The sequence below is a fragment of the Bactrocera dorsalis genome, chromosome 5 (genome assembly GCF_023373825.1).
Source record: "Bactrocera dorsalis isolate Fly_Bdor chromosome 5, ASM2337382v1, whole genome shotgun sequence".
Lineage (NCBI taxonomy): Eukaryota > Metazoa > Arthropoda > Insecta > Diptera > Tephritidae > Bactrocera > Bactrocera dorsalis.
The window spans coordinates 5,337,442-5,359,986 of record NC_064307.1 but is presented as its reverse complement, the minus strand read 5'-3'; the positions used below and the strand labels follow the sequence as shown (position 1 = coordinate 5,359,986).

The window sequence follows — 22,545 nt, the reverse complement described above, 5'->3', positions numbered from 1 at the left end:
ATCAAAAGATGTTGCCAGATTGTATATTTGTATTATTATTATAATAGTAATACAATCTAGTAACATTCAACTAAACTCTTCCTTAAAAAACGAATAATTTTACATTTGTTTTGAAGTTTGTTGCACACACTTGTACCAAATACTCACAATTCTACAAACTTTCTGTCAAACAAAAGTATACAAACTTATTTCTAATTTTCTCGCACAAAAAAAACAGGCATAATTTGTGGTTCGGATTCGGATCAAATTTCTCTCAATCGCATACGTCACTCACACGAATCGCTGGACTCGGGTGAAATGGACGCCGAGGAGGAATGCATTGACATGCTCGAAACAACTTCTATGGATGAGGAATATGGTATGCTACAGTCGGACTTGATATTTTACCCATCCGGTGAAACAGACTGTCGAACGCTACGTCCATCACGCAAGCAGAAACAACTTCAGCAACAACAAAACCATGGCAAACACCTGCGCAGCGCCACTACCGATGCGGATATAATGGGCGCCGCTGAAGATGACAGTGACGCAGACATTGACGTCAAAGCAGCAGCACAACTGTCGGAACGTATGCGCTATCGCGAATTGAACATGTCACAGGCAGCACTGAATTTGGAACGTGCGAACAATGATACACCTACCACGCTTAATGTCGATGTGGACACACCCACGGCTGATACAGTGGATGCGGCCACACCAGTAACGATACAGCCGAACCTACTATTAACTTCGACGAGCTCTACGAGTGGCGCTTTAACAACACAACCCATACAGTCAGCGAAGACACAAAAAATCGCAGATGTGGCAGGAGCTGGCGCTACTGCTGAACCGCAGAAAAAGAGCTTCTTTGGTGCAACTAAGAATGCTTTCTTCCGTACCGCACAAAGCATCAGAGATAATCACGACAAAAAAAATGCAGCAAAGAATAAGAGCGATGAAAACACTGGCAACACGGCTGCCAGCATAGCTCCGGACCAAGTGAAATCTCCAACAGATATATCGAAGAAAAAAGAGTTCTTTAGCCTGATAACATCGAATTCGATAAAGAAAGCTGCCGCCGCGGCAGCTGCAGCTGCAGCTGCTGCTACTTCTGCGCAACCATCTGCTTCCAATACGCCAGCCGCCACTCCATCAGCCGATTCAACGCCAGTTGAGCCGAAATATCCAAAGTTTCCATCTTTAGTGTCTTCCGCGATAGAAAGTGTGGAGAAGAAAGCTTGTGCTGCTACAGAAGGTACGGAGAGAACACTTAATCTCCCCCTTCCGGGTCTCGGCGCTTCCTCTTTGTCAACCTCTATTGCCAAATCGGCTTCCATCTCTTCGTTAAACAAATTAAAAGTTCCAGGTGTGGTAAAATGCTTTATCAAGGAGCGTCCGACCAACAACGAGCAATTGCAAAAGACTGAAAAAGGCCCCAGTGGACTGCTAAGATTCTTCGAATCTCCCGTCTTCAACATACACTTTGCTATACACTATCTATTCTATTCTAAAGAACCCGGTGTGCTCAGCTTTATTGGTAATAAGATATTCAGTTTCCCGGACCAAGAGGTAGACCTCTATATGCCACAGTTAATTGTCATGTACATACAAATGGATGAATTGGCCGAAGTGCTCGATCCTTATTTGACAATACGTTGTCGCAAGTCGGTGGACTTCTCATTGAAATGCCTCTGGCTACTTGAATCCTACAATTATCAATTCGACTCACTAGGCAATGGATCACGAAAATCGCAACTAGCCCTCATGAAGGAAATCTATTCGAAGAAAGAACGTAAAGTATTGAGTAAATCGGACGGTAAGGAGCTGCCGCCAGCGGCAGGCGGTGCTGTGGCTGCCGCAGCCGTTTCACCGTTGACAAAAAAGACACACCATCGTTCACAATCTGACGCCACACTACTGTTAAGTGATTCACGACGCCACCCCTCATCCATCGCACTAAGCATATCAAATCGCCACTACCAACAGCCGCCATACACAACGCAAACTCTGCCGCTGATATCACCCAAGTTGTGTTTAGGTGACTTGACCTCTGGGCGAGCCTTCGACAATGGTTGCACCTGCTTCGACAGCGTACGCGGCCAGGTGAGTGCTATCACATTTTCCATGTCCCATCTTGTGGTTATTATTTAATGAAAATAATTTTTCGCTTTTCAGGTTAATGGCCTGCTTGGCCAGAAAACCGTGTGCTCATGCAACGCACCTAAAACTGCCCCGGAGAAAGAGTTCATGAAAGCTCTGATAAATGTTGGGAAAAATATCACATCGCTGCCGTCCAAGGCGGAAAAAACCTCAGCGCTACGCATGTTTTTGAACCTGATTAATAAGAATTTGCCGGCTCGTGTTTGGCTTCCGGTATTTTCCGACATTCCACATCATGTGGTGCGCATAACAGAGGAAAAGACTGCGGTGCTCAACTCCAAAGATAAGACGCCGTACATAATTTACGTCGAGGTGGTCGAGGTGCCCGATATTTATTCATCCCCTCTCATACCGAAGATGATGCCATCACTGCGACATACGAAAAGCGAGGAGCACTTGGAAGGCGCCTGCAGCCATCACCATCAAATGCATCAGCACAATCACGGCCACAACCATGTGAGTTGTAGCCGCACATCGAGTTGTAGCTCACATGGTGGCGCTGCCATTAGCGGTTCAAACTCGGGCTCCAGTTGTCGTCGTAAAAAGGAGAAACTGCTCTCCGAGTCATCATCCGTGGCTTCGGATGCCCAAACTTCAGCAGCTGCTAACGGCGATGGTGCACATGTATGCAACGCCCAGGCAATAGGTCTCTCTCTCGGTGGCCTGCATTTAACCGAAGACGATGTGTGGTCGCAAGAGGACGACGAAATAACGGCACAATATATGCATATGCGAAAATTAAGCGAACGAGATGCGGTCTCTCAAATGTCACTAGACTCCTGTGACTCAAGGGATCAAGGTATGTTTGCGTTAATATTGGTTTACAAGATGTCTCTGGTAATAGAAATATCTTACACAAATTGCACACAATTTTCAGGCATTCCTGTTCTTTTCAATATTGGCGATGTGCGCACCCGCCACTGCAATAACTTAACCTGCGAAAACACAAAATCATTCAACAATGATCCGGAAGATCCCTCAGCGGCAGCCTTGAAGGTATGTGCTTCATAAAATATTACTCAAAGTGCAACTAAATAATTTTAACTAAATCGCAGGAGCCCTGGCATGAAAAGGAGCAACAGATACGCGAATCATCGCCTTACGGCCATCTGTCCAATTGGCGTCTGCTCTCGGTAATTGTGAAATGTGGCGACGATTTGCGGCAGGAGCTCATGGCCACGCAACTTTTACAGGTTTGTAAATCACTTCAACCTAAACATAACCAACACTTCCATTTGTAATGCTCATTTTCTTTTCGTTTTAGATGTTCAAAATCATTTGGCAAGAGGAAAACGTCGATCTTTGGTTGCGACCGTACAAAATTGTTTGCTTATCCAGCGACAGCGGTCTAATTGAACCCATCCTGAACACGGTGTCACTGCATCAAATCAAAAAGAATTCTAATAAATCGTTACGCGATTATTTCATCGACGAGTATGGCTCAGCAGATGGCGAACTATTCCGTGCGGCACAAAAGAACTTCGTGCAAAGTTGTGCTGCTTACTGTTTGATATCGTATTTGCTGCAAGTGAAGGATCGGTATGTGATTAGTTAATGGAACTTTTACAGACAAAAATTAATGCATTTTTTTATGAAACAGGCACAATGGCAACATTTTGCTACATTCAGACGGTCACATCATACATATAGACTTTGGATTCATACTGAGCATATCGCCGAAAAATTTGGGTAAGAAAAAGATAAATAAATTGACACATCCCACTGACCCTTAAGACCCCTTTCGATATTTATTTTCCAAATATAGCATTGGAAAAACTCAATTATTGAGGTTCTCGTTTTATTTTATTTTAAAAATTTTTGTCGCTTTTACACTTTCAGGTTTTGAGCAATCTCCATTTAAACTGACACCCGAATTCGTTGACGTCATGGGCGGCACTAATTCAGACCTGTGGAAGGAGTTCAATCACTTATTGCTTGTTGGCATGATGTCTGCGCGCAAACACATGGATCGAATCATAAATTTTGTGGAAATAATGCGTAGCAGTAAGTTCGAGTATACCCATTAAAAAAGGAAATCAGTAATTGTATATCTTCTACTTTATTCCAGATGCACAATTGCCGTGCTTCAAAAACGGCTGCTCCGGCACCGTACAGAATCTCCGAAAACGTTTCCACATGAATTTGACCGAACAGGAAATGGAGCGCAAAGTAGAGCAACTCGTACAGGACTCACTCAAGAGCCTCTCCACCAAGTTATACGATGGCTATCAATACTATACGAATGGCATATTGTGAGAAAGGTTTTTCATGAAAATTTAAAGCGAGACTAACATGAAACACCACACGCTTGCTACTGCGTAAGCTGAGTTGCAGTTGAAGCATATTTACATACAAACAAATATATAAATGTCAAGTGAGCGAATGGATAGTGCATGGCGCTGGGCAGCGTTGAGAACGGCGGCCAAGCCGTCGCAGTTGTGTTGGGTAGCAGTGGCTGCCTTACACTATTGTTTTGTATGTATTCCTTATGTGTATTTTGTGTTGATAGTTTTTATAAAGAGAAAAAAGAAATCAAAACAAGAATGTGTCGTTGCGACTGACAAATTAACTGACTGATTGACTGACTGTAGTTTTGTTAGATAATGTGAATGCAAACAAGAAGAATACTAGTGCTATATATTACATGCGTCACGCCGTGGTGTAAAGCAATGCTTTGCGAATTTTCAGCATCGAAAGTATCTTCTTCACTACTGTATACCTTCCTTTTTTGTATATATTTATATGCAAATATAGTAAATATTTCTAAAATCTACATACATTAAAATAATATAATAATTAGTTTTTAGTGTACTATGTTTATATGGATATTGTTGTGTGTTGCTTAAAAAACAATAATAGTGCGAGTAATATGTGTAAATACACTTGAATAAATATTTTAAAGCGTTGAACAGCGCGCACAATGGCATATTTTGAACGAAAACAAAAGAAAAACATGTGTTAACCACATTCAGTGCGGCTGAGTTGGCTGGAGATAAAATGTTAAAGAAATTATCAATACATTTGAATACATTTCCATTTAAATCATATGAATTTGTACTTTTACTTTAGCTAGATTTGCTTTTTGGAATTGTACGGACCATAATTAAAGCATAAGTTTGGACATTTATTTTTTGTGGTTTCAAATAGAGTATTAAAAGTCTCGTTTTAGCGAAGGAACAGTTCGAAAGGCGCAATTTTAATTTTTTTCTTACCTTAAAGAAAACTATTTTTCAGACATATCCTTTACTTAAAAAATAAACAGTTATTTATTAGCAAAGCGGTTGCTGGTATAAAAGTGGACGATAATGCTAGCTTTCAGGCATTTGTTTTTTGCGTTTTAGTAGCGCAACTACAAGCCAAGGTAAACTCTAAGCCAGGGAACAATTTTGAGTTTACTCAACGTGAAAAAATTAAAAATTCGAATGGTTTACATTATATATTCGTTATAGGCGATGAATGTAGCAAGAAATTGCATATTATTAATTATATTTTTTAAAGAAGTTTAATAGCTTGAAATCGGATATTTATTTCCTTTTGTATTTGTATATGAATTGTATTTATTTTTGTTTTTAATTATTCAATATTGATATCTGCCAGCATTCACGTTTCACAACGCCACACGTACGTATGAATTTATGTATTTTATATTAAAAAATTATATTAAAAAGTATGCGCATACATGCATACATATACATATATAGTATGAATACCAGGATTGGAAACAGATTTGTTTTAAAAAGATCGAAAATGTCTTAAGAAATACAAAAATAAATGCGTTTATTACCGCCTTATGTATGTACGTACATTCGTTATAATTTTACATAAGAAAATATGTGAAAAACATACATATAACTGTACATATTTACGAATAAATATTTCAACATATGTGCCGCTCGTTTTTACTGCTCTAATGTCTACTTTTTTATGAGATAAAGCAAACTTTCTGTACATATACACTTTATAGCTTAGAAATATGGGTTTAATGAATAATAATTAAAGTAACTAAACTAAGAGAATTTAGTAATAAATAGCTAAAATATTCGATATAATATATTCAAAGAACGTTTGAAACAGTTTCAAAACTGTATGCACACTTTTAAACTTATAGTATTCAATTACTCGAAGCTTGTATGCAGGAGCAAGAAGCGCGCTTAAAGTGCCAGCTGGTGAAAAAGAAAACAAAAATAACAAAAAAAAAACTCTAAATGGAATTAAAACGAACTAAAAAGAAATAGCAGTAACGTAAAACGGAAAAACAGTTTGCATGTGACGTTTAACGGTGAAATCTTAGACTATATAATGCATTGAAAACTAAGTACTAAATGTTTGTAATTATTACTGGAGATAACAACTCTTTCCTACACAATAAAAAACATGAAGAATATTAATAATTATAAAATCGTTTGCCACGAATTAGTATAATAAGCAGTCTTAAAAATTCGAACTATATTTAAAAGCAAAAAGTAATATACATATTTATGAATAAGTGAGATCTTTGTAAAAATTTCCATTGAAAATCATACTTCTGCGACATTGAAAACAATCAAAATAAAAACGTTAACGATATACGCGTACGCCCAACGTAACATATAACACATACATAAACACACACACATACACACACTTGCATACGTTCATAAATAAATAGAAAGCAACTCTTGCAACTGTAAAAAGTGCACTATTTTCTCCTTCGATTCTTCTTTTAACTTCCTTCAACGTTTAACAATACCGTTATTAATTAAAGGAGATGTGAATATTTTATATTTAAATATACTTGTAAGACGTAACCATTTGAATGTATATAATAATAATATTTTAATTTGCTAAGCCTTCAATATACATACATATGTACCTATGTACACCAGTATAATATTATATAATAAATGTATACAATTTGCCTAATATTATAAAATATGAATGAAACGCCAATAATACATACATACATGCATAGTTATAACATAAATATTTACTTACGATTGTACGAATTGAATTTTTGAGCATAAAAGAAAAGCGCCTATAAAATAAAACGCATCGTAACTTTGCAATTCATTCAACAAAAAAAGCGAAATAAAATAAATTGAAATTTTTTATAAACACACACATATGTATTTGAGTTCGTTCTCTTCGTTTGTTGTTATTTTTATTTTTATTTTTTTTTATAAATATTTAATTGTAAGGAATGGAGCTGCACATCAACTGTTAAGGACCTGATGAAAAATTTCTTAGTTCTCAAGGGCATTAAATTTTCTTGAAATTATCATTTCAATTTGATTTCTTCAACTTCTAGAAAATAGTCGTCATACATTATGTTAGAAAACTTTAAAATACATAAATAAATTAAAACATGTTGACGTTTTTCGGGAATTTACTATTATTTATTATTATTTCGACTATTGTTTTTTATTTCAACAATTATAACATATTTTTGTTACGAAAAAATAGATTTATTAATATCGGCTCTGCTCTTACGCCACAGTTTTTGCCAATCGGTTCTTGACTTCCGCAACATTTGTAATGGCAACATGTTGCCAGCAACATTATCTGCAATAATTGCACAATTCTTTGCTCTCGACAATTAACGACGAACCTTCGTCGCATCACATTATATTTAGCCTACTTTTAGGCGTATATAAACTAAAAAGGGTTTATGTTCTCGTTTTTTATTTATTAAAAATAGTAAAAATACTAAATCGAAAAGTTCTTGGTTGTGTAAATACAAAGTGTTGTTGGCGCTTATTGTTGCTTGGCAGCGAGTTATATGCAATATAAAATATTAGTACATACACGTATGTATATGTATAAATGGATATGGATGCTTGTACATATGTTTGAGAGTGTGATGACAGCTATAAAGCGCGCATGTATGTATGAAAATTAATTGTTAACTCGAGGAGATCTATGGGGAAATGAAAAATGTATTTGAGTAGTGCCGTTGAAAAGCAGATAAACGTAGATAAGCAAATAAAAAATAAACAAAAATAAATGAATTAATGCCGCAATTGAAGTTAAATAAACTGTATGCATAAATGAGCAAGCGTTTATCTAAGTGTGTTAGTACGCTATAAGCTTAAGTACCTTCATGCAAGAAATAAAAATAAAATTAAAAATAAATACAAATGAATTAGACAGCAATTTATGGCGATTTAAAGTAATTCAACTTTGATTTTCAATATAAACGTTACAGTATACCTTTGTTTTGATTTATTTACTTTTCCTCAGCAATCCTTTTTTTTGTGAAAAATAATGCATTTGAGTTCAGTTGTGCTCAATATTTTAATTTAAAATAATTGAAAAGTATTTAGAGCTAGAAGCACTAGATTATATTATTTTTGTTCGAAAATTTATTTTTTTTAACTTTTTTGCATATGTACATATGTATGTATATAGTATATCCAGCAACAGAAAATTAAAGTTAAATTTTATTAAACAAGTTTTTACTCGATTTTACTGCAGGAAAAGTAGTTTGGTCTCAAAACACTTTCAGCTAGTCAGAAAAAACATTTTTCTTTTGAATAGTGCTTTAGAAAATAAAATTTGTTTCAAAGAGACATTTTAAGGACACACCTAGTGTCAAATTTTGAGAATCGAAAGAAAAAACACTGTATTAAATGTTTTATCGTTTTAGAAGGAAAAAGTTAATTATTTTTCGAGTTACAGACGATAAAAAAAAACTGCTGCCCTCTTTAGTCTTTTCTGTGACTGAAACATAAAACATTTTTTTTTTTATTTTTTTCTTACTTTTATATAAAAAAATAAAATGTATCACGTTGTCAGATTCAACAAAATGGCATTTAGTTTAAAAAGGGTTAAAACTAGAGAATCAAAAAATAAGGTAGCACTGAGCACTTCTGATTTTTTGTTTTTATTTTAATCCTTAATTTACATTTAAGTTAATTTCGCATTTATTTAACTTTAAAAAACCATATTAAACAAAAGAAAGCTAATTAACTAAACCACTCTTTCAAGTGCCAAACATTCATATTTGTGACCAAAGGAATCTTATAAAAATATAAGACCTTTATTCAAATAGCAATAATATATATACATACATACTACATCCAATTACTTAATACATTCATTAAACGATAGTAAATCCAGTTAATTCAATCAATAATATTCATATACGCCACATACATACTACATACATACTATACATAATCATTCGTAAATCCTTCAAAGGCTTCGCTCTTTTATAAATCTAATCACCTTTGCTTGCCTCCATCGTACTTGTCACATCTTATCGCTAACCATCATCACTCGTCCATAACTACAACTAACCACCATACAATACAAACATACAAGCACTCATGCTATACTCAATTCTCATATTAACTACTCATCTAATCATCAAATATCAAATATATGTATGTCATACCAACAACACAAACTAAGTAACGGATTCCGAACAAAAAAATATGATAAAAAGCAAACATTTTTGACATTTTATACGATTTATAGTATGTATTAAGAAATGGGAAATTATTTTGTTGTCTTAGGTTAGGAACCAAATATTTTACAAACAAAAACAAAAAGAACAAAAACAATACTCATAAATGCATTGTGGCAAAGAGCTTTAGTTTTTATGCAATGGCCAACAATTGTGCGACCGTTAGCATGCCGGTGCACAAGTATACATACATTTGTATATACTCGTATGTACTGCGGGGTGTCTCATAAAATAAGGCTAAACGCTTAGTAGATTGAAGTAAAAGCAACTATTTGAGTGCGTTGGAGTTTTATGAAAATTGTTTGCCTTTAGATCAAATTAAAATGTGTCCGAAACAATATTTGACAGAAGAACACGATAGGAGCAACATTTTTTCAGTTTAACTTCTTATTTTTACATTTCTCAAACACGCTTTGGTTGGTTGTTTCTCTGCACAAATATTACTTCAATTTACAATAACAAATAATTGCGTGAAGAGACACCCTAATGTGCATAAAAAGGCGCTTGTGCGGCTCACGGATGACAAAGAAAATTTCAAATTAAATAAAAATCAAATAATTGACGGAAGTTGAAGGCGAGGGAAGCGGTACATGTGAATTGAATGTGGTTGAGTGAAGCTCCAAAATTAACTGTAATCTGTAAATATGTAATAGCAATATAAGATTTCATTATTAAATAATTACATGCATATATAGTATATAAAAATTATAAATATTATTAAATAAATTGAAATGATATTAATGGTACAACTAATGCCGCTGGAGTTTCATTCTTAAGCGATTTAAAGCAGTTATGCAAAAGTGCTTGAGAGACAAAGAACAGAACACTTCTGTTCCACAATTGGCAAATGCAATTCATCAAGCCGACACTTAGAACTTAAGCTAGCAAAAAGTGCACTTGTTCAGGCTTCAACTTTCGATGAAGTGTTTAGATTGTGAACTGAAGATTAAGGACGAAGTTCGAGTGCATTTCTAGGATGAAGCTAAAAGGCTCCGCTAAATATGCATCAGATAAATATTTAAAGTTGACTTAAGCGTGAAGGATCCTGTATTTTTACGATAAAATGAAGACCAGCTCATGTAATGAAAGCAGAACCGATGAAGTGCTTAGAACAAAAACTCACAATCCAAGGAATCCGACCAGTTGATGGCTGGCGAACGAATAATTTTATTGGTTTATTGTTATACATACTTATTAATAGTGATAATCATCAAAAGATCAAGTGAACGTTATTGACTCGATAGAGCGACCATCACAACTTTGGCTACAAACATTTAACTGTAATAAACGTTTATGAATTAAAAATAGCGTTATCAATAAAAATAAGAAAAAACGTCAACTTCGGCTGTTCCGAAGAATACCCTTCACAGGTGAGTTTCTGGCAGAATAAAGGAGTACAGAAAAATCTCTTCATAATTTTGATCGGTCGGTTTGCATGTCGCCTAAAATGTGGGCTATAAACTTCGATCTGAAAAATATACTATTCAGAGATTGTAGCATTGTCTTGGACAATGAACCATGCCAAATTTAGTGAAGATATTTCCAAATAACATGGCTTTTCATGTAAAGTCTTGATTTTCATCGACCAGTTCATATGACAGTTATATGACGATCCGATATCGGCGATTTTGAGAAATGAGCAGCATTTTGGAGAGAAAATAACGTTTGTAAACTTTTAGATTGATACTCAAAACAATGGGGATAAATTCACCTATATGCAGACAGACAGATGAACATGGCTAAATCGACTGAGCTCGTCAAGCGAATATTGTATAGGGTGTACAACTTCTTCTGTATGTTACAAGCTTCGTGGCAAACCTGGCAAAACCTTTCTCTCGAAAACTCGTAATGTCGACTCATCAGATGCGGTCATCGTCCAGGCTTCTGCACCTTATAGCAGGACTGTAATAATGAGTGACTTATAGAGTTTCGTTTTTGTTTGACGAGAGAGGAATTTACTTCTCAATTGCCCACTTAGACCGAAGTGACAGCTGTTGTCAAGAGTTATTCTTCGTTGGTTTTGTTTATACTGCTTCCAAGATAGTCGAAAATATCTACGATTTTGAAGTTATGACTGTCAACAGTGACATAGCAGCCAAGTTGCGAGGGCGACGACTGTTTATTTGATGACAGGAGATATTTCGTCTTGCCCACGTTCACTACTAGACCCGTTTGCTTCACTTCCTTATCTATTCTGGAGAAAGCAGAACTAACGGCGCGGTTGTTAAGGGCAATGATATCAATATTATTGGCGTACACTATTATAGAAAATAGTACGGTCTCTATTTAGTTCTGCTGCTCAATTTGGAGGATGGAGTCATGTGTAAGAGTTCACGCAAGTGAGGAAAATTCTCTGAGTGCCATTCACTTGGGAGTGGCCAGAAACGAACCTCTTACATCTTAGACCAAATGTCCTCTGGGTAGCCAAAGAACATACGTTTGAAGCCGCGCTAATGTGAGAAGACGAACCATCTTCAGGGTTGTACGCTCGTCACGTAAAAAACGTCTCCAATTAAAAGAAGAAAACTACCTCGGACAGAGTCCCCCTGTTCAGGGTATAACAATTTGAAATACAAGCACTTGAAAGCACAATACTGAACAATAGGATTTCCCTAAAAATACCTTTTTCAAATAAACGATAGTCACGTCGATTGCCATTGGTCAACATTTCACACAAAGTCACACGTCCACCATATGCCTGTCCAAAATAAATACGAGTACAGCATGTACTTACGAATTTGAGCCCGTATTAGCATTTGTCACTCGCTAATTTACACTCGCGCTGTCACGTAATTCTTATCGGAATAACACAGTAATTAATGCAGGCTATCGCAATCTGACTGAATTAGGCGAACGTGCTGAAAATAAATATAAACAATGTTTCGAATATCCCGTTATCTAAGTGAAAATGCACTTTTCACACACACGCCGAGCAAACACTGACTGCTAAGACTTATCCCTGCCGCCCCTCGCCGAACTGGCCCACTAACTTGTAACTTAACAATTGGAAGTAGAATTTATTGTCGGGGGACCTGCCTAGAAAATTGCGCAGTTGCGCCCTAGTACATACTTATATAATACAGTAATCATTTATGGCTGAAAGTGGAAGTACGAAATAGACGAGCCGTAGTTCTTTCAGATGAAACAGAACGTGCGTGGTTAAAAAGCCTCAGCTTTTGAAATAAGTAATTTAAAACCGCTGAAAGTTGACGGAGACGAAGAAGTTAACCCAAAATAACCAAAATATGAGAAAATAAATCACAGCTTCTCTATCACAAACCACACACATGGTTTGTTTAAAGTTCTCTGGTCTCCACAATGTTGTTGTTGTTTTTGTTGTTCCTGAAACGGGTACCTAATCTCCGTTATGATGTCGGTGACGTCATTCAACGGCCCAAGAACATGCTGTTTCGACGGGGCGGACCAAAGGTAAAGAGGTGTCAGATGAGCAGGGTTTGTGAAGCATGCAAGGAGGTGGCCAGCGTTATGCGTATACTCATTGCACACAGGACACATATTAGATATGTCGGAGTTTAACCCGCTACATTATCCAGAACGAAGCTGGCAAATTCCCAACCAGCCGGTTCTACGCACCAAAATTGACCAGGACTTCTTTTGGCCAAGGGCTGTTATTTCCGAGATCTAACCCCATTTAGATCGGTAAGTCTTAGCTTAAGCTTATCTTAGCCTACACTCTGATCCCAGATGCTTGAGTGACCGTCTCTCTGTGATGTTACCGAACGTCTGATGGGTTTCATGAGAGGTTTTGCCATGTTGACAAATATGTCTTTGGCATTTTTGGCTGCGATCCAACCCACATAAGTCTTGCGTAATGGAAAGATACAGTAGAAATCGCGAAACCACTTTGAGCGTTTAACTTTGGGCTACATAACAGGTACAAAACTTGGAAGATCGCATCGCAGATAGAACTCGAGTATTTAACAAGAAGAGCGGAAGAGCTTCGCAGATTACAAAAACACTTACGTAATTGCGTTGGGTATTGGTAAATGATCACCATGAATCATGATGAGTAAATATTTTCGGAGAAAAATTAGTGTCAACGCCGAAACGCCCCCTTTTGCTGAAAGAATCTCGACATACCGTAAGTTTGTGGTAAACATGAAAATGATAAGGAAGCAAGCAATAAAAAAGGAGAATCCGACAGTAGGGAAATACAACCAGCGGCTATTTTGGGACGAACCAGCCGATGTTACAATATAACTGTAAGTTATTATGAACTCACGTGTGATTAAATAAGGTTGAATTTGTAAAAATGAAGATAACAAAAATATACAGACATACATACAGACATGTGGGCATATGTATGAATATAACGAAGTGCTTGTCTATAACCATCGATATATGAAATCGAAAAGGCTTTGATGATAAGTTCAGCGAACAGCCGTGCACACCTCCTTATCGCTTCGAAATGCAGAAATATGTTTGAATGTACATATGTACATATATACAGTAATATGTGTATTAATTGGCATCGAATGTGGCTGGCGGAACTCCTGTTGAAGAATGTAAATAAAAGACTTTACATTCAAATTGGTTCGATGTCAGTTGATGTGGGCAGCCGATCGCGTCAAGACGTGCAACACTCGAGGAATTGCCATCCGATTTCGCAAAAAATACAGTTATTATTTTTTACTGTTGTTGTTGGTGTAATCTTAGCAAAATGTCACAGGAGTACAGTGTTAGTGAGGTGGCACAGAACAACGGTCGCGATGGCAAGCCCGTGTGGATTATTTACAAAGAGAGCGTCTACGACGTGACGACGTTCATAAACGAAGTATGTAAATACAGCAAGTGGAAATCTTTAATAAAAGTGAAATTTTAAAAATACAGTTTAAATTTGAAGCAAAAGTTGAATATAAGACAAAGAAAGGTTTAAATTATATTAAGGTTTTAAGGAGGAATCCGATACATTAGGTAATATCAGTAGCCTTGGAAGACATTACCTTCAAAAATAACCTTAATTATTTTTCGAAAATTATCTAAAAACAAAAATTCTCGATGTGAAAAATCAAAATTATCTAAAACCCAAAAAAATTCGTTTTTTTTTTAATTTTAGATTTCAAAAATCAAAATATAGGAATTGCAGTTAATTTTTTTCTCCACAACTTCGAAGTAATTTAAGAATTAACTCAAAATTACAATTTTTAAAGGCTTCGCATAGAGAAAGTGATTTTTGTTGTTATTGTTGCAGCGGCATAAAACATTCCTGAAGTAATTTCGAGGAATGGTACTGATTTAACAGTCCTTGGCCGAATAAAAATTCGGTCTGTTTCGGTTACCTAGACCCGACTGTGGCTATGTTACTGTAATATAATATTTTGAGGTTAGGTCATATGGATCTCTACTGCTTCCAGAGAACATAGTAGCGGTTTTGCGTACTTCAAGAATAAATATCACAGATTCTTTGTTTAGGTCGTGCAATAAAGACCTTTAATATAACTCAAAATTTATCCCCAGTTATGACGAGAAATATTTTCTTTTTTTTTTTTGAAAATTAGAAAAAAATTTATATGTGTTTGAATCACTTGATTAATCTGCAATTGCATCTTATTTATTTCTAGCATCCGGGTGGTGCAGAGTCCATACTCGAATATGCGGGTAAAGACGCCACGAAAGCCTTCAATCAAGTTGGTCATTCCTCCGATGCCATTAAGGAAATGAAGTCGTACAAAATAGGCGTGATTAGAAAAGAGGTAAGACAATTAAAATCGAATTCATGTATTTGCTTATCAAAAGACAATTTATGCACACTCGCTGATTTCCGGAAATTCCCCCAGAGCGGTGAATGTTTGCGCAACTCAGACACGGACATAGCGGTAATTAAACGTACCTTTGCACAGTGTAGCCTAGTGACAGTTTACTTGTATTATTATGCATACATATATACATACATATGTGTAAATATGTTTGTTTGGTTGTAAACAGACAGTATTGAAGTTATTATCAAACATTGAGAGTTGTAATATTTGTAGCGGCTGCAGATATACATACATATGTACATATTTACATAGATACTATCATTTATCAGTACTGTGTTGAATATCAAGTTACGTGAGCTAGAATTACAATATTTTTAATTTGAATATGTACGCGAGCACAAGTAACCTGTTGCGCTAAATACATACATAAGTATGTATAAAAGTCTTAAATTTTCGTTGTTGCTGCAATGAATGAAAATACTCATACAAAATCATATTGAAGAAGTGAGGTATGCGCGAACTAGTCTCTCAGTTTTTGAGATATCGGTTTGAAAATTACACACGTTCTTTTTCTCCGCAAGAAGCTGCTATCGAATATCACCATAGCATATAGCTGGCATACAGACTGAACGGTCCTTGTATGGAAAACTTTTTTATTTCACAAGATATTTTCACGAAATTCAGCATGGATTGTTGTAGGTAGCGCTACAACTTCTGAATAAATTGTTCAGATCGTGCCACTATAGCATATAGCTGTCATATAAACTGAACGTTCGAAATCAAGATAAAGGTCTTTTTATACCCTTTTTTGCTATAATAGAAGCAGCTATAAAGGGTATTAAAGCTTCTCTGAAGGCGAAGTTAACTGTTTTTTCTTATTTTAACTGAAATTATTAGTGGTGTTGCTGTGAATGCAACTACAGATTAGAAATTAATTAGAATAAACAGTCATAGTTCGCATAGTTAAGTCTGAGATATTTGCGCACAAATGTACAGAAAACGATAAGCAATGCCTGATAACGAAAACACATTTGAAAATTGTTTCTAATTTCATACTTTTATTTCCATTTTCAGGGTATGCAAATACTCAGCACCCAGCCGACATTCGCAGACATTGGTCTAAATGAGAAACAGAAACAACCGCAAGAAAATTGTTGCGAATCGGAAAAGAAACGAATTAAATTTTTCTTTTGTTTTTGAATTAAGAAAGGCGATCAATTTGGGAGAGTTTACCTGACTGTGATTAAACTGAATTCACTCATACTAAGTCATATTCATAGCGAAACATTTATATATGTCGTTCGGATCGCACGAATTCAAGCAGAGCGCGGTGCAAATGTGCGAATTGAAGACACAAAGGAGTAAATTTAAAAATTTGTTATTTATTAGATTCACTTACATTGTATAATGTTGTTTGAATTCGTACTTATGTACATAATATAATTAAAAATAGTTTACGTTACAAGTTAAAAATTAATTTATTGTATTTAGTTAATAAGTGTAAAATGCCAATAAATGCACATTATAATACACTTAATAATTATATTATATTTATACTAGTTTTGCTGCTGTCAATTTCAAGATATTTCTACTAATGTGCCACTGCAATTTGTTCATAACGCAAAAGCAAAATTTTTCTGAATACCGAGATTAGTAAAATTCTATACAATACCTACAATTAACATTTGAAAATTTTAAACTAAGCTTCCTCGTCAGTCTTCAACACATTAAAGCTGGGCTTCCCCGTCCTCTGGCGCCGCATCTAGCAAGATTGTACAGGCATTATCAAAGGGAGTTGTTGAAAAATTGGAAACATTGATTGCGCTGTGCCTTAGGTAATGATAGAAGCGAGTTGAGCGCCGCTCATGCGTGGCGCGTTGCTTCTCACTGCGACAAATGGCGCGCAATGCCGGTTCCACATCTAAGGCGCGGGTGCGCTGGCTACGAGAACTGACCGCAGTGCTATTCATGTAGTCACATAGGGAGAGTCTAAATGCGAAATAGATATTTATAATTGTAATATTTTATAAATCTTTCGAAATTCCAAAATTGATATTTGCACTAAAATCGTAGAGATTTGCTCAAAACTACCAACAACTTCACTAAAATGGATAAAGAATCATCAGAAAGAGTTTATACACTTTTGGAGCGTCAATTATAATAAATATATCAATTTTAGTGGTGTCTTTTCTAATTTACGTAATTCAAACTATAATTGTAAAACTCACCGTTCTGTCGGCGTATCGAAGAGATTGTAGGGGCACGGTTTCGCTGCCAAATTCACTTTTATCGCCTGTTCAACAATCTCATGCGCAATCTCTTCGGAGAGATGTGGCTGTAACCGGTCGACACTCAAATCGGCGCTTCTTCCGGTAATGGAACCTCGGCCAACTCCTCTACTGTCATCCGACATGTCAGCATTGTGCGTGCCTAATAAAGCGCCTATGGAAATGCTTTCGTAAAAATCACACATGACTTCAAGTGATGACTTAGTTTCATGCTGTTGACATACTTCAGCATCGGTTAGTGAACTGTTAAGCGCAGTCTTCTTTGGTGTACGTGTTCTGCGTTTAATTAGGACGTTTTTGTCTCCATCATTATCAGTGAGTTTCGAGGCTTTCTGAATTGAATTGCCCTCTTGTAATAGCAATCGCTGTGAGCACTGAAATACATCCGTTAAGTTTACACGTAGTAAACTGAAATCGACAGGAAACGGTATGCGCCATTTTTCATTCTGATTGACAGTGAAAAAATCAAACATTGAACGATGAATGTATACATCACTCTCTTTAGTACACCCTTGCTTATTCAGTCGGTCTTTACTAAGTTGGTCATCAGGTTCCTGAGACTGCTGCGTGCTCTCTTCAACTGATAGACTTCGTTTGGTTGGCGATGCAAAAAAACCCAAATCACGTTTGGCCGCCTCATCCTTTTGTGGTGTATGTTGATGTGTAGGAGTTTTGACATCACCAGCAGGTGCTAAAACCATGTTCGTTCGATCACCACCACTTTGAATGAAAAACTGCAATTCAAGCAGCGTTCTTCTCAGATCTTTTCTATTGTACAAATACAGGGAAACTAAGTCATCCAAATTGATAGGACAATTTTCTATCAGTGAAAGCACGGCCATGAAGCGGGATATATTCAGAGCATTCGGCGGCGTAAAATATATTGTGTTCTGATTCATTAGCCGTTGGAGGTGCTGGCAATTGGGATTCGTGGCCATGACAATGACAGGTCGCTTTGAGCAAGCTGCCAATGTGTAAATGGCATCAGTGAAACCACTGTCTAGTTGATCAAATACCACGTCCGCATCCTCGATAAGAATAAGACACTTTCGCGAATTTTGATTCATATCTCCAGTGCAGCCAGCATTGCTATCAGAATCAATGTGACTCTGAGAATTTTGTTTCATTAGCTTTTTCCCATTTAGTGACATGCGGAGTAAGTTTTTCTGAGCTTTACTAGAACTTTGTGTGGGCGTTGAGTCTTTACGAATTTGGTGTGATTGTGTTGCTTCCTAAAAATAATGGCATTGCTTTCAATATTAATTATTCATATACATATATTATGGAGATATTACTAACCTGCAGCTCTTGTATCAAACGTTTTCCAGTTCGCTTCATGCCAGCATTTATTTCGAGCACATTGAAATTCATATCATTTGCAAGCGCGTAAACTGCATTGGTTTTACCACTTGATACCGGACCCAGAAGTACCACAGCATTGCCGGTTGCATTGCTGAGACTGGAGTTTGAGTCATTAGACACATCAAATGAATCATCAATTGATTGCGAATTACGAGCACTTCCGCCACTACCATTGGCCCAAGTAGAAAGAAAGTCCCGCAATTGTGTTACGGGCACGAGATTTACGAGCACCTGTTCAACGAGCATGGGTTTATACTTTTCAGTGAATAAAAGTTCACCATTGGGTGCAGATGGAGGCGGTTTCACTTCGTCTTGATCAGAAGTAGCACCTGTTGGTTCTAAATTTCGACGCGTTCGACGGGTCACCACAAACGATTCGCTCACTTGCTCCATATCCTGTGCTGAGTCCAAAGCACTAAAATATCGATATTTTTCGCGCATTTGATTGTAACATTTAAATGTGGGAAACCGATCGAATTGCGACTTCCACAATTTTATTATTGACCTTTTATTTTCAAGTGTTGGCAATATTGCTTCAAATGGAGGTGGTCGTTTTTTGTTAATTATAAATTGTTTTGTGCTGCCAGAATTGTTCCGAGATCTACGCTTATATGTATTCGATTTTTTCTTAATTTCTGTTTCGACAATTGTGCTCAGCTCCAAATCGATCTCATAAAAGTTTAATTTCATAGTAAATTGTATTTTATTTTGTAAAAATAACGCCTCGTCGGCATTTAACTGTTGAACATGACAAATTCGAGGAAAATAGTCCAGCACCTCTTCATAATTTTGTTCGTATTGCTTTTGCTTTTCCATTTCTATGCGCATTTTCTCTGGCACACCTGACATAAGGAAATCGTGCTTCGCTTTTAGTGCAACTGGATCTGGGCTAGGTTTCGGTAGTGAACGTACGAAAAGTGGGGCCAATTTCTTCGACTTTTCTGGCGTTGACATATTACTATCGTCTAAATTTATTATTTCTACATCTATTGCTGTTTCACACTTTCTCGAAGCCGAAACACATTTCTTAGCCGAAGAAAGTTTAGTCGGACTTTTTTCTAAGTCGTAATCGTAACGAGCTTTTCCCGCACAAGAACGTTTTGGTCTACTACTAGGTGTGTTTTCAATTCCCAATTCTCCCTTATTAGGTTGTACTGCCTCGACACTGCTTTCTATCACAGGTGTAGTAGATGTAACAATTGTTTCGGCACTATTTTTCCTACCTCGCCGGTTGCGTGACTTTGGCGTTTCAGTTTTAGAGTTTCCTTTGTCTTTTGCTAAACAACCTTTTGAAGTTTTAGCAGCTAGCTCTTTCGGCGACTCTTTTTTCGGAAAATATCCCAAAAGGCTGTCTCGTTTTTTGGTGGGGGAATTAAGTTTAGATAAAAATTCTTCTGTTTCCGAGTCCGTTTTTGCATTTTCTATTCGCTCATCGACTGAATCAGTCGAATCAGGTCGCAATATTGTTCGCTTCCTGCGCTTAGCTTTATCTTTATCCTGTTTTGTGGTAGCACCCATCGAATCACCTCTTTTTGTTTTCATTTTATCACTTGCTGTTTGACTTGGGAAGCTATTATCCTTTTTAGGCGAAGCACCATTTACAAGCATCTGTTTGAACCTTCATAGACAATAAAAAGTAAATATCAATGTGCACATTTATATTTATTATTACAAACTCACCGCTTCGCACGGTTCTCCAATTGTTGATCAACATATGCAGCTCGTGCTTCTTCATCCAATTTACGCTTTATGCCACCCTTTTTGTCGGCCCACTCCTGAAGAATCAACTTACGTTTGGTGTTGACAGCTGATTCTTGGCTTGTGGTTGGTGAGGTCTCTTTTCCAGGTGTGTTTGAGCCGATTACTTTATTTCTGGCATTCATCATAACCTCAAAGGCATTCATTGCTTTTTGCTGAATTAGGCCAGTTGATGGCTCACTAACAACCACTTTTCCATCCGACTTGTTTCCTAAATTATCAGTGGTCTGCTGATTTTTCTTGGGAGTTCGTTGAAAGTGACGTAGTATATCTCCATTTATAGAAGAATTCTTTAATGGACTTTTATTATCTAGAGATTTTTTCCTTAGAGCACAATCGGGAGAGCCTCCCTGTCCGTTTTCCTGAACGGTTTTCTCCTGTAATGGTTTTGTTTTTGAGCGCTTGCCCTGTTCTTTGGCAGGTTTAGATATATTTTTACCGCTTGATTTGACAACCTTTTGTTCATCTTCAGCCACTTTGTCTAATTCTGCAGTTGCCACAGCTACAGCTGCTGCTTCCATTTGTGCAAGTTTTTTCTGTTCTCTTTTTCTTCTGTGTTTTTGTCGATGTTTCTTTTTTACGGAATTCAACACTTCTTCCATATTTTGTAGAATGAGTTTTGAGTCCGGACGAGGCGCTTTTAAAATAAATTTAGAAACGCTTTCAGAAGTGCCTTCACTCACAACAGAACGTTCACCATTTTGGTTATCAGCGGAAACTAATATAGATTCATTACTGCTTTCAGTAACACTAATAAAATTATTTACCACATTTGTATTTAAAGCAGTCATTTCTTACACTTTTTTTATCAAAAACTAAGTCAAGCATATAAATTGGAAGCCTTTTACTTAGGAAATAACTAATAAAGCAGGAAGCGAGATTAAGTGAATCTAATTGCACATCAATATGCGGGTTTATGCAAATAAAAATATAATTTATAAACTTTGCTATCGCATTGACAAATCCTACTAACCAGAAAAAGGTCAGCCACACGCCTTCATCAAAGCTTTTACACTAGTTTTCCCGTTAACAATTATTGATTGAATTACATCTGCAATTTTTGTTTTATTAATATTTAGCACGAGCTTAAAAATTCCGAAATAATTTAGAAAATCACATTACTCTATGCATCCGTTGGCAGTTTATGACAAATGATGGAAATTGGCGCGCAATATAATAAACATAGGTTGAACATACCCTATCCGAAAGGTGCTGCCCTATTTACACTATGAATAATTCGCGTGGCAATTTTTAAATTTGCTATAAAACCCAAAACATAGAAATGGTATAGTATAAAAATGTATATGGTTGTTTATATTGCACAGATTTGCATTCCGATCACACATTAGTGGTATTCTCTTGCTCTTGCAAGATTGCAGATAGCAAAAATACTGTACCGAAATATATGTACAAGGGCACGAGAGCACCCATTGCAGTATCTTGTGATATATGAACGGCTGATTCGTTAAATTTATTGTAAATGACTATTGTGCATGGTTATTGTGAATTGGCGCACCTTCTGCTTACATTTTTAACAAACAAAACTGTAACAAATCTTTGTAATTTAAATATAAAAATTATAAAATCTATTTAAAACTTACCTTCCTCAACAATTTAACGTCAACATATGACTTTATGTAAAATGGCAACTACAACAGGGTTGCAATTATATTTTTGCGTGACATTGCACGCAAATATACATGGGTTTTGGTCTGACATATTTTACAGCAATTGCAAAAAATTCTCTGCGTGTGTTTGTTGTTGTGCTGGTGCTCCAGGAGGAAATATACGCAATTCTTGCACCGTGCAAGGGCTTTGCAAGAGCAAGAGA

At 36.4% G+C, this 22,545-nt stretch overlaps 3 protein-coding genes across 10 annotated transcripts in view; 2 read left to right on the top strand and 1 right to left on the bottom strand.

Annotated features, from left to right (window-relative positions):
• The window catches only part of LOC105226463 (phosphatidylinositol 4-kinase beta), a 134,958-nt gene extending 127,721 nt beyond the window's left edge, over positions 1-7,237 (top strand). For all 6 annotated transcript variants that reach the window (XM_049458547.1, XM_049458548.1, XM_049458550.1 and 3 more), the window contains 8 exons: positions 218-2,082; positions 2,155-2,938; positions 3,017-3,135; positions 3,195-3,332; positions 3,404-3,678; positions 3,740-3,828; positions 3,979-4,143; positions 4,208-7,237. In XM_049458547.1, the coding sequence (XP_049314504.1) occupies positions 218-2,082; positions 2,155-2,938; positions 3,017-3,135; positions 3,195-3,332; positions 3,404-3,678; positions 3,740-3,828; positions 3,979-4,143; positions 4,208-4,395 (3,623 nt within the window). In that variant the 3' untranslated portion in view covers positions 4,396-7,237. The remainder of the gene's footprint in view (positions 1-217; positions 2,083-2,154; positions 2,939-3,016; positions 3,136-3,194; positions 3,333-3,403; positions 3,679-3,739; positions 3,829-3,978; positions 4,144-4,207) is intronic.
• A 5,112-nt stretch (positions 7,238-12,349) lies between these two features.
• Positions 12,350-16,838, top strand: LOC105226462 (cytochrome b5). The gene is made up of 3 exons (XM_011205338.4): positions 12,350-14,381; positions 15,169-15,300; positions 16,381-16,838. The coding sequence occupies exons 1-3, from the start codon at positions 14,268-14,270 to the stop codon at positions 16,504-16,506; spliced, it is 372 nt and encodes a 123-aa protein (XP_011203640.2). The 5' UTR covers positions 12,350-14,267; the 3' UTR covers positions 16,507-16,838.
• Positions 16,669-21,868, bottom strand: LOC105226461 (ATPase family AAA domain-containing protein 5). 3 transcript variants are annotated; one of them, XM_011205335.4, is made up of 5 exons: positions 21,688-21,868; positions 20,637-21,604; positions 18,894-20,574; positions 17,535-18,826; positions 16,669-17,295 (listed from the first exon to the last, which is right to left on the bottom strand). In XM_011205335.4, the coding sequence occupies exons 2-5, from the start codon at positions 21,503-21,505 to the stop codon at positions 17,034-17,036; spliced, it is 4,104 nt and encodes a 1,367-aa protein (XP_011203637.2). In that variant the 5' UTR covers positions 21,506-21,604; positions 21,688-21,868; the 3' UTR covers positions 16,669-17,033. The 3 variants fall into 3 exon arrangements, with proteins under 3 accessions (XP_011203637.2, XP_049314514.1, XP_049314515.1); XM_049458557.1 differs by having other exon boundaries at positions 20,637-21,464; XM_049458558.1 differs by having other exon boundaries at positions 20,637-21,351.
• Between the last annotated feature and the right edge of the window lie 677 nt (positions 21,869-22,545).

What these genes read in the sequence shown, in the direction of transcription:
- LOC105226461 (XM_011205335.4), bottom strand. Translation starts at nt 21,505, where the DNA reads ATGACTGCTTTAAATACAAATGTGGTAAATAATTTTATTAGTGTTACT. An exon ending in TTGGAGAACCGTGCGAAGCG is followed by an intron (nt 20,575 to 20,636) that starts GTGAGTTTGTAA and finishes TTGTCTATGAAG; the next exon opens with GTTCAAACAGATGCTTGTAA. An exon ending in GTTTGATACAAGAGCTGCAG is followed by an intron (nt 18,827 to 18,893) that starts GTTAGTAATATC and finishes CATTATTTTTAG; the next exon opens with GAAGCAACACAATCACACCA.
- LOC105226462 (XM_011205338.4), top strand. Translation starts at nt 14,268, where the DNA reads ATGTCACAGGAGTACAGTGTTAGTGAGGTGGCACAGAACAACGGTCGC. An exon ending in TGACGACGTTCATAAACGAA is followed by an intron (nt 14,382 to 15,168) that starts GTATGTAAATAC and finishes ATTTATTTCTAG; the next exon opens with CATCCGGGTGGTGCAGAGTC. An exon ending in TAGGCGTGATTAGAAAAGAG is followed by an intron (nt 15,301 to 16,380) that starts GTAAGACAATTA and finishes TTCCATTTTCAG; the next exon opens with GGTATGCAAATACTCAGCAC.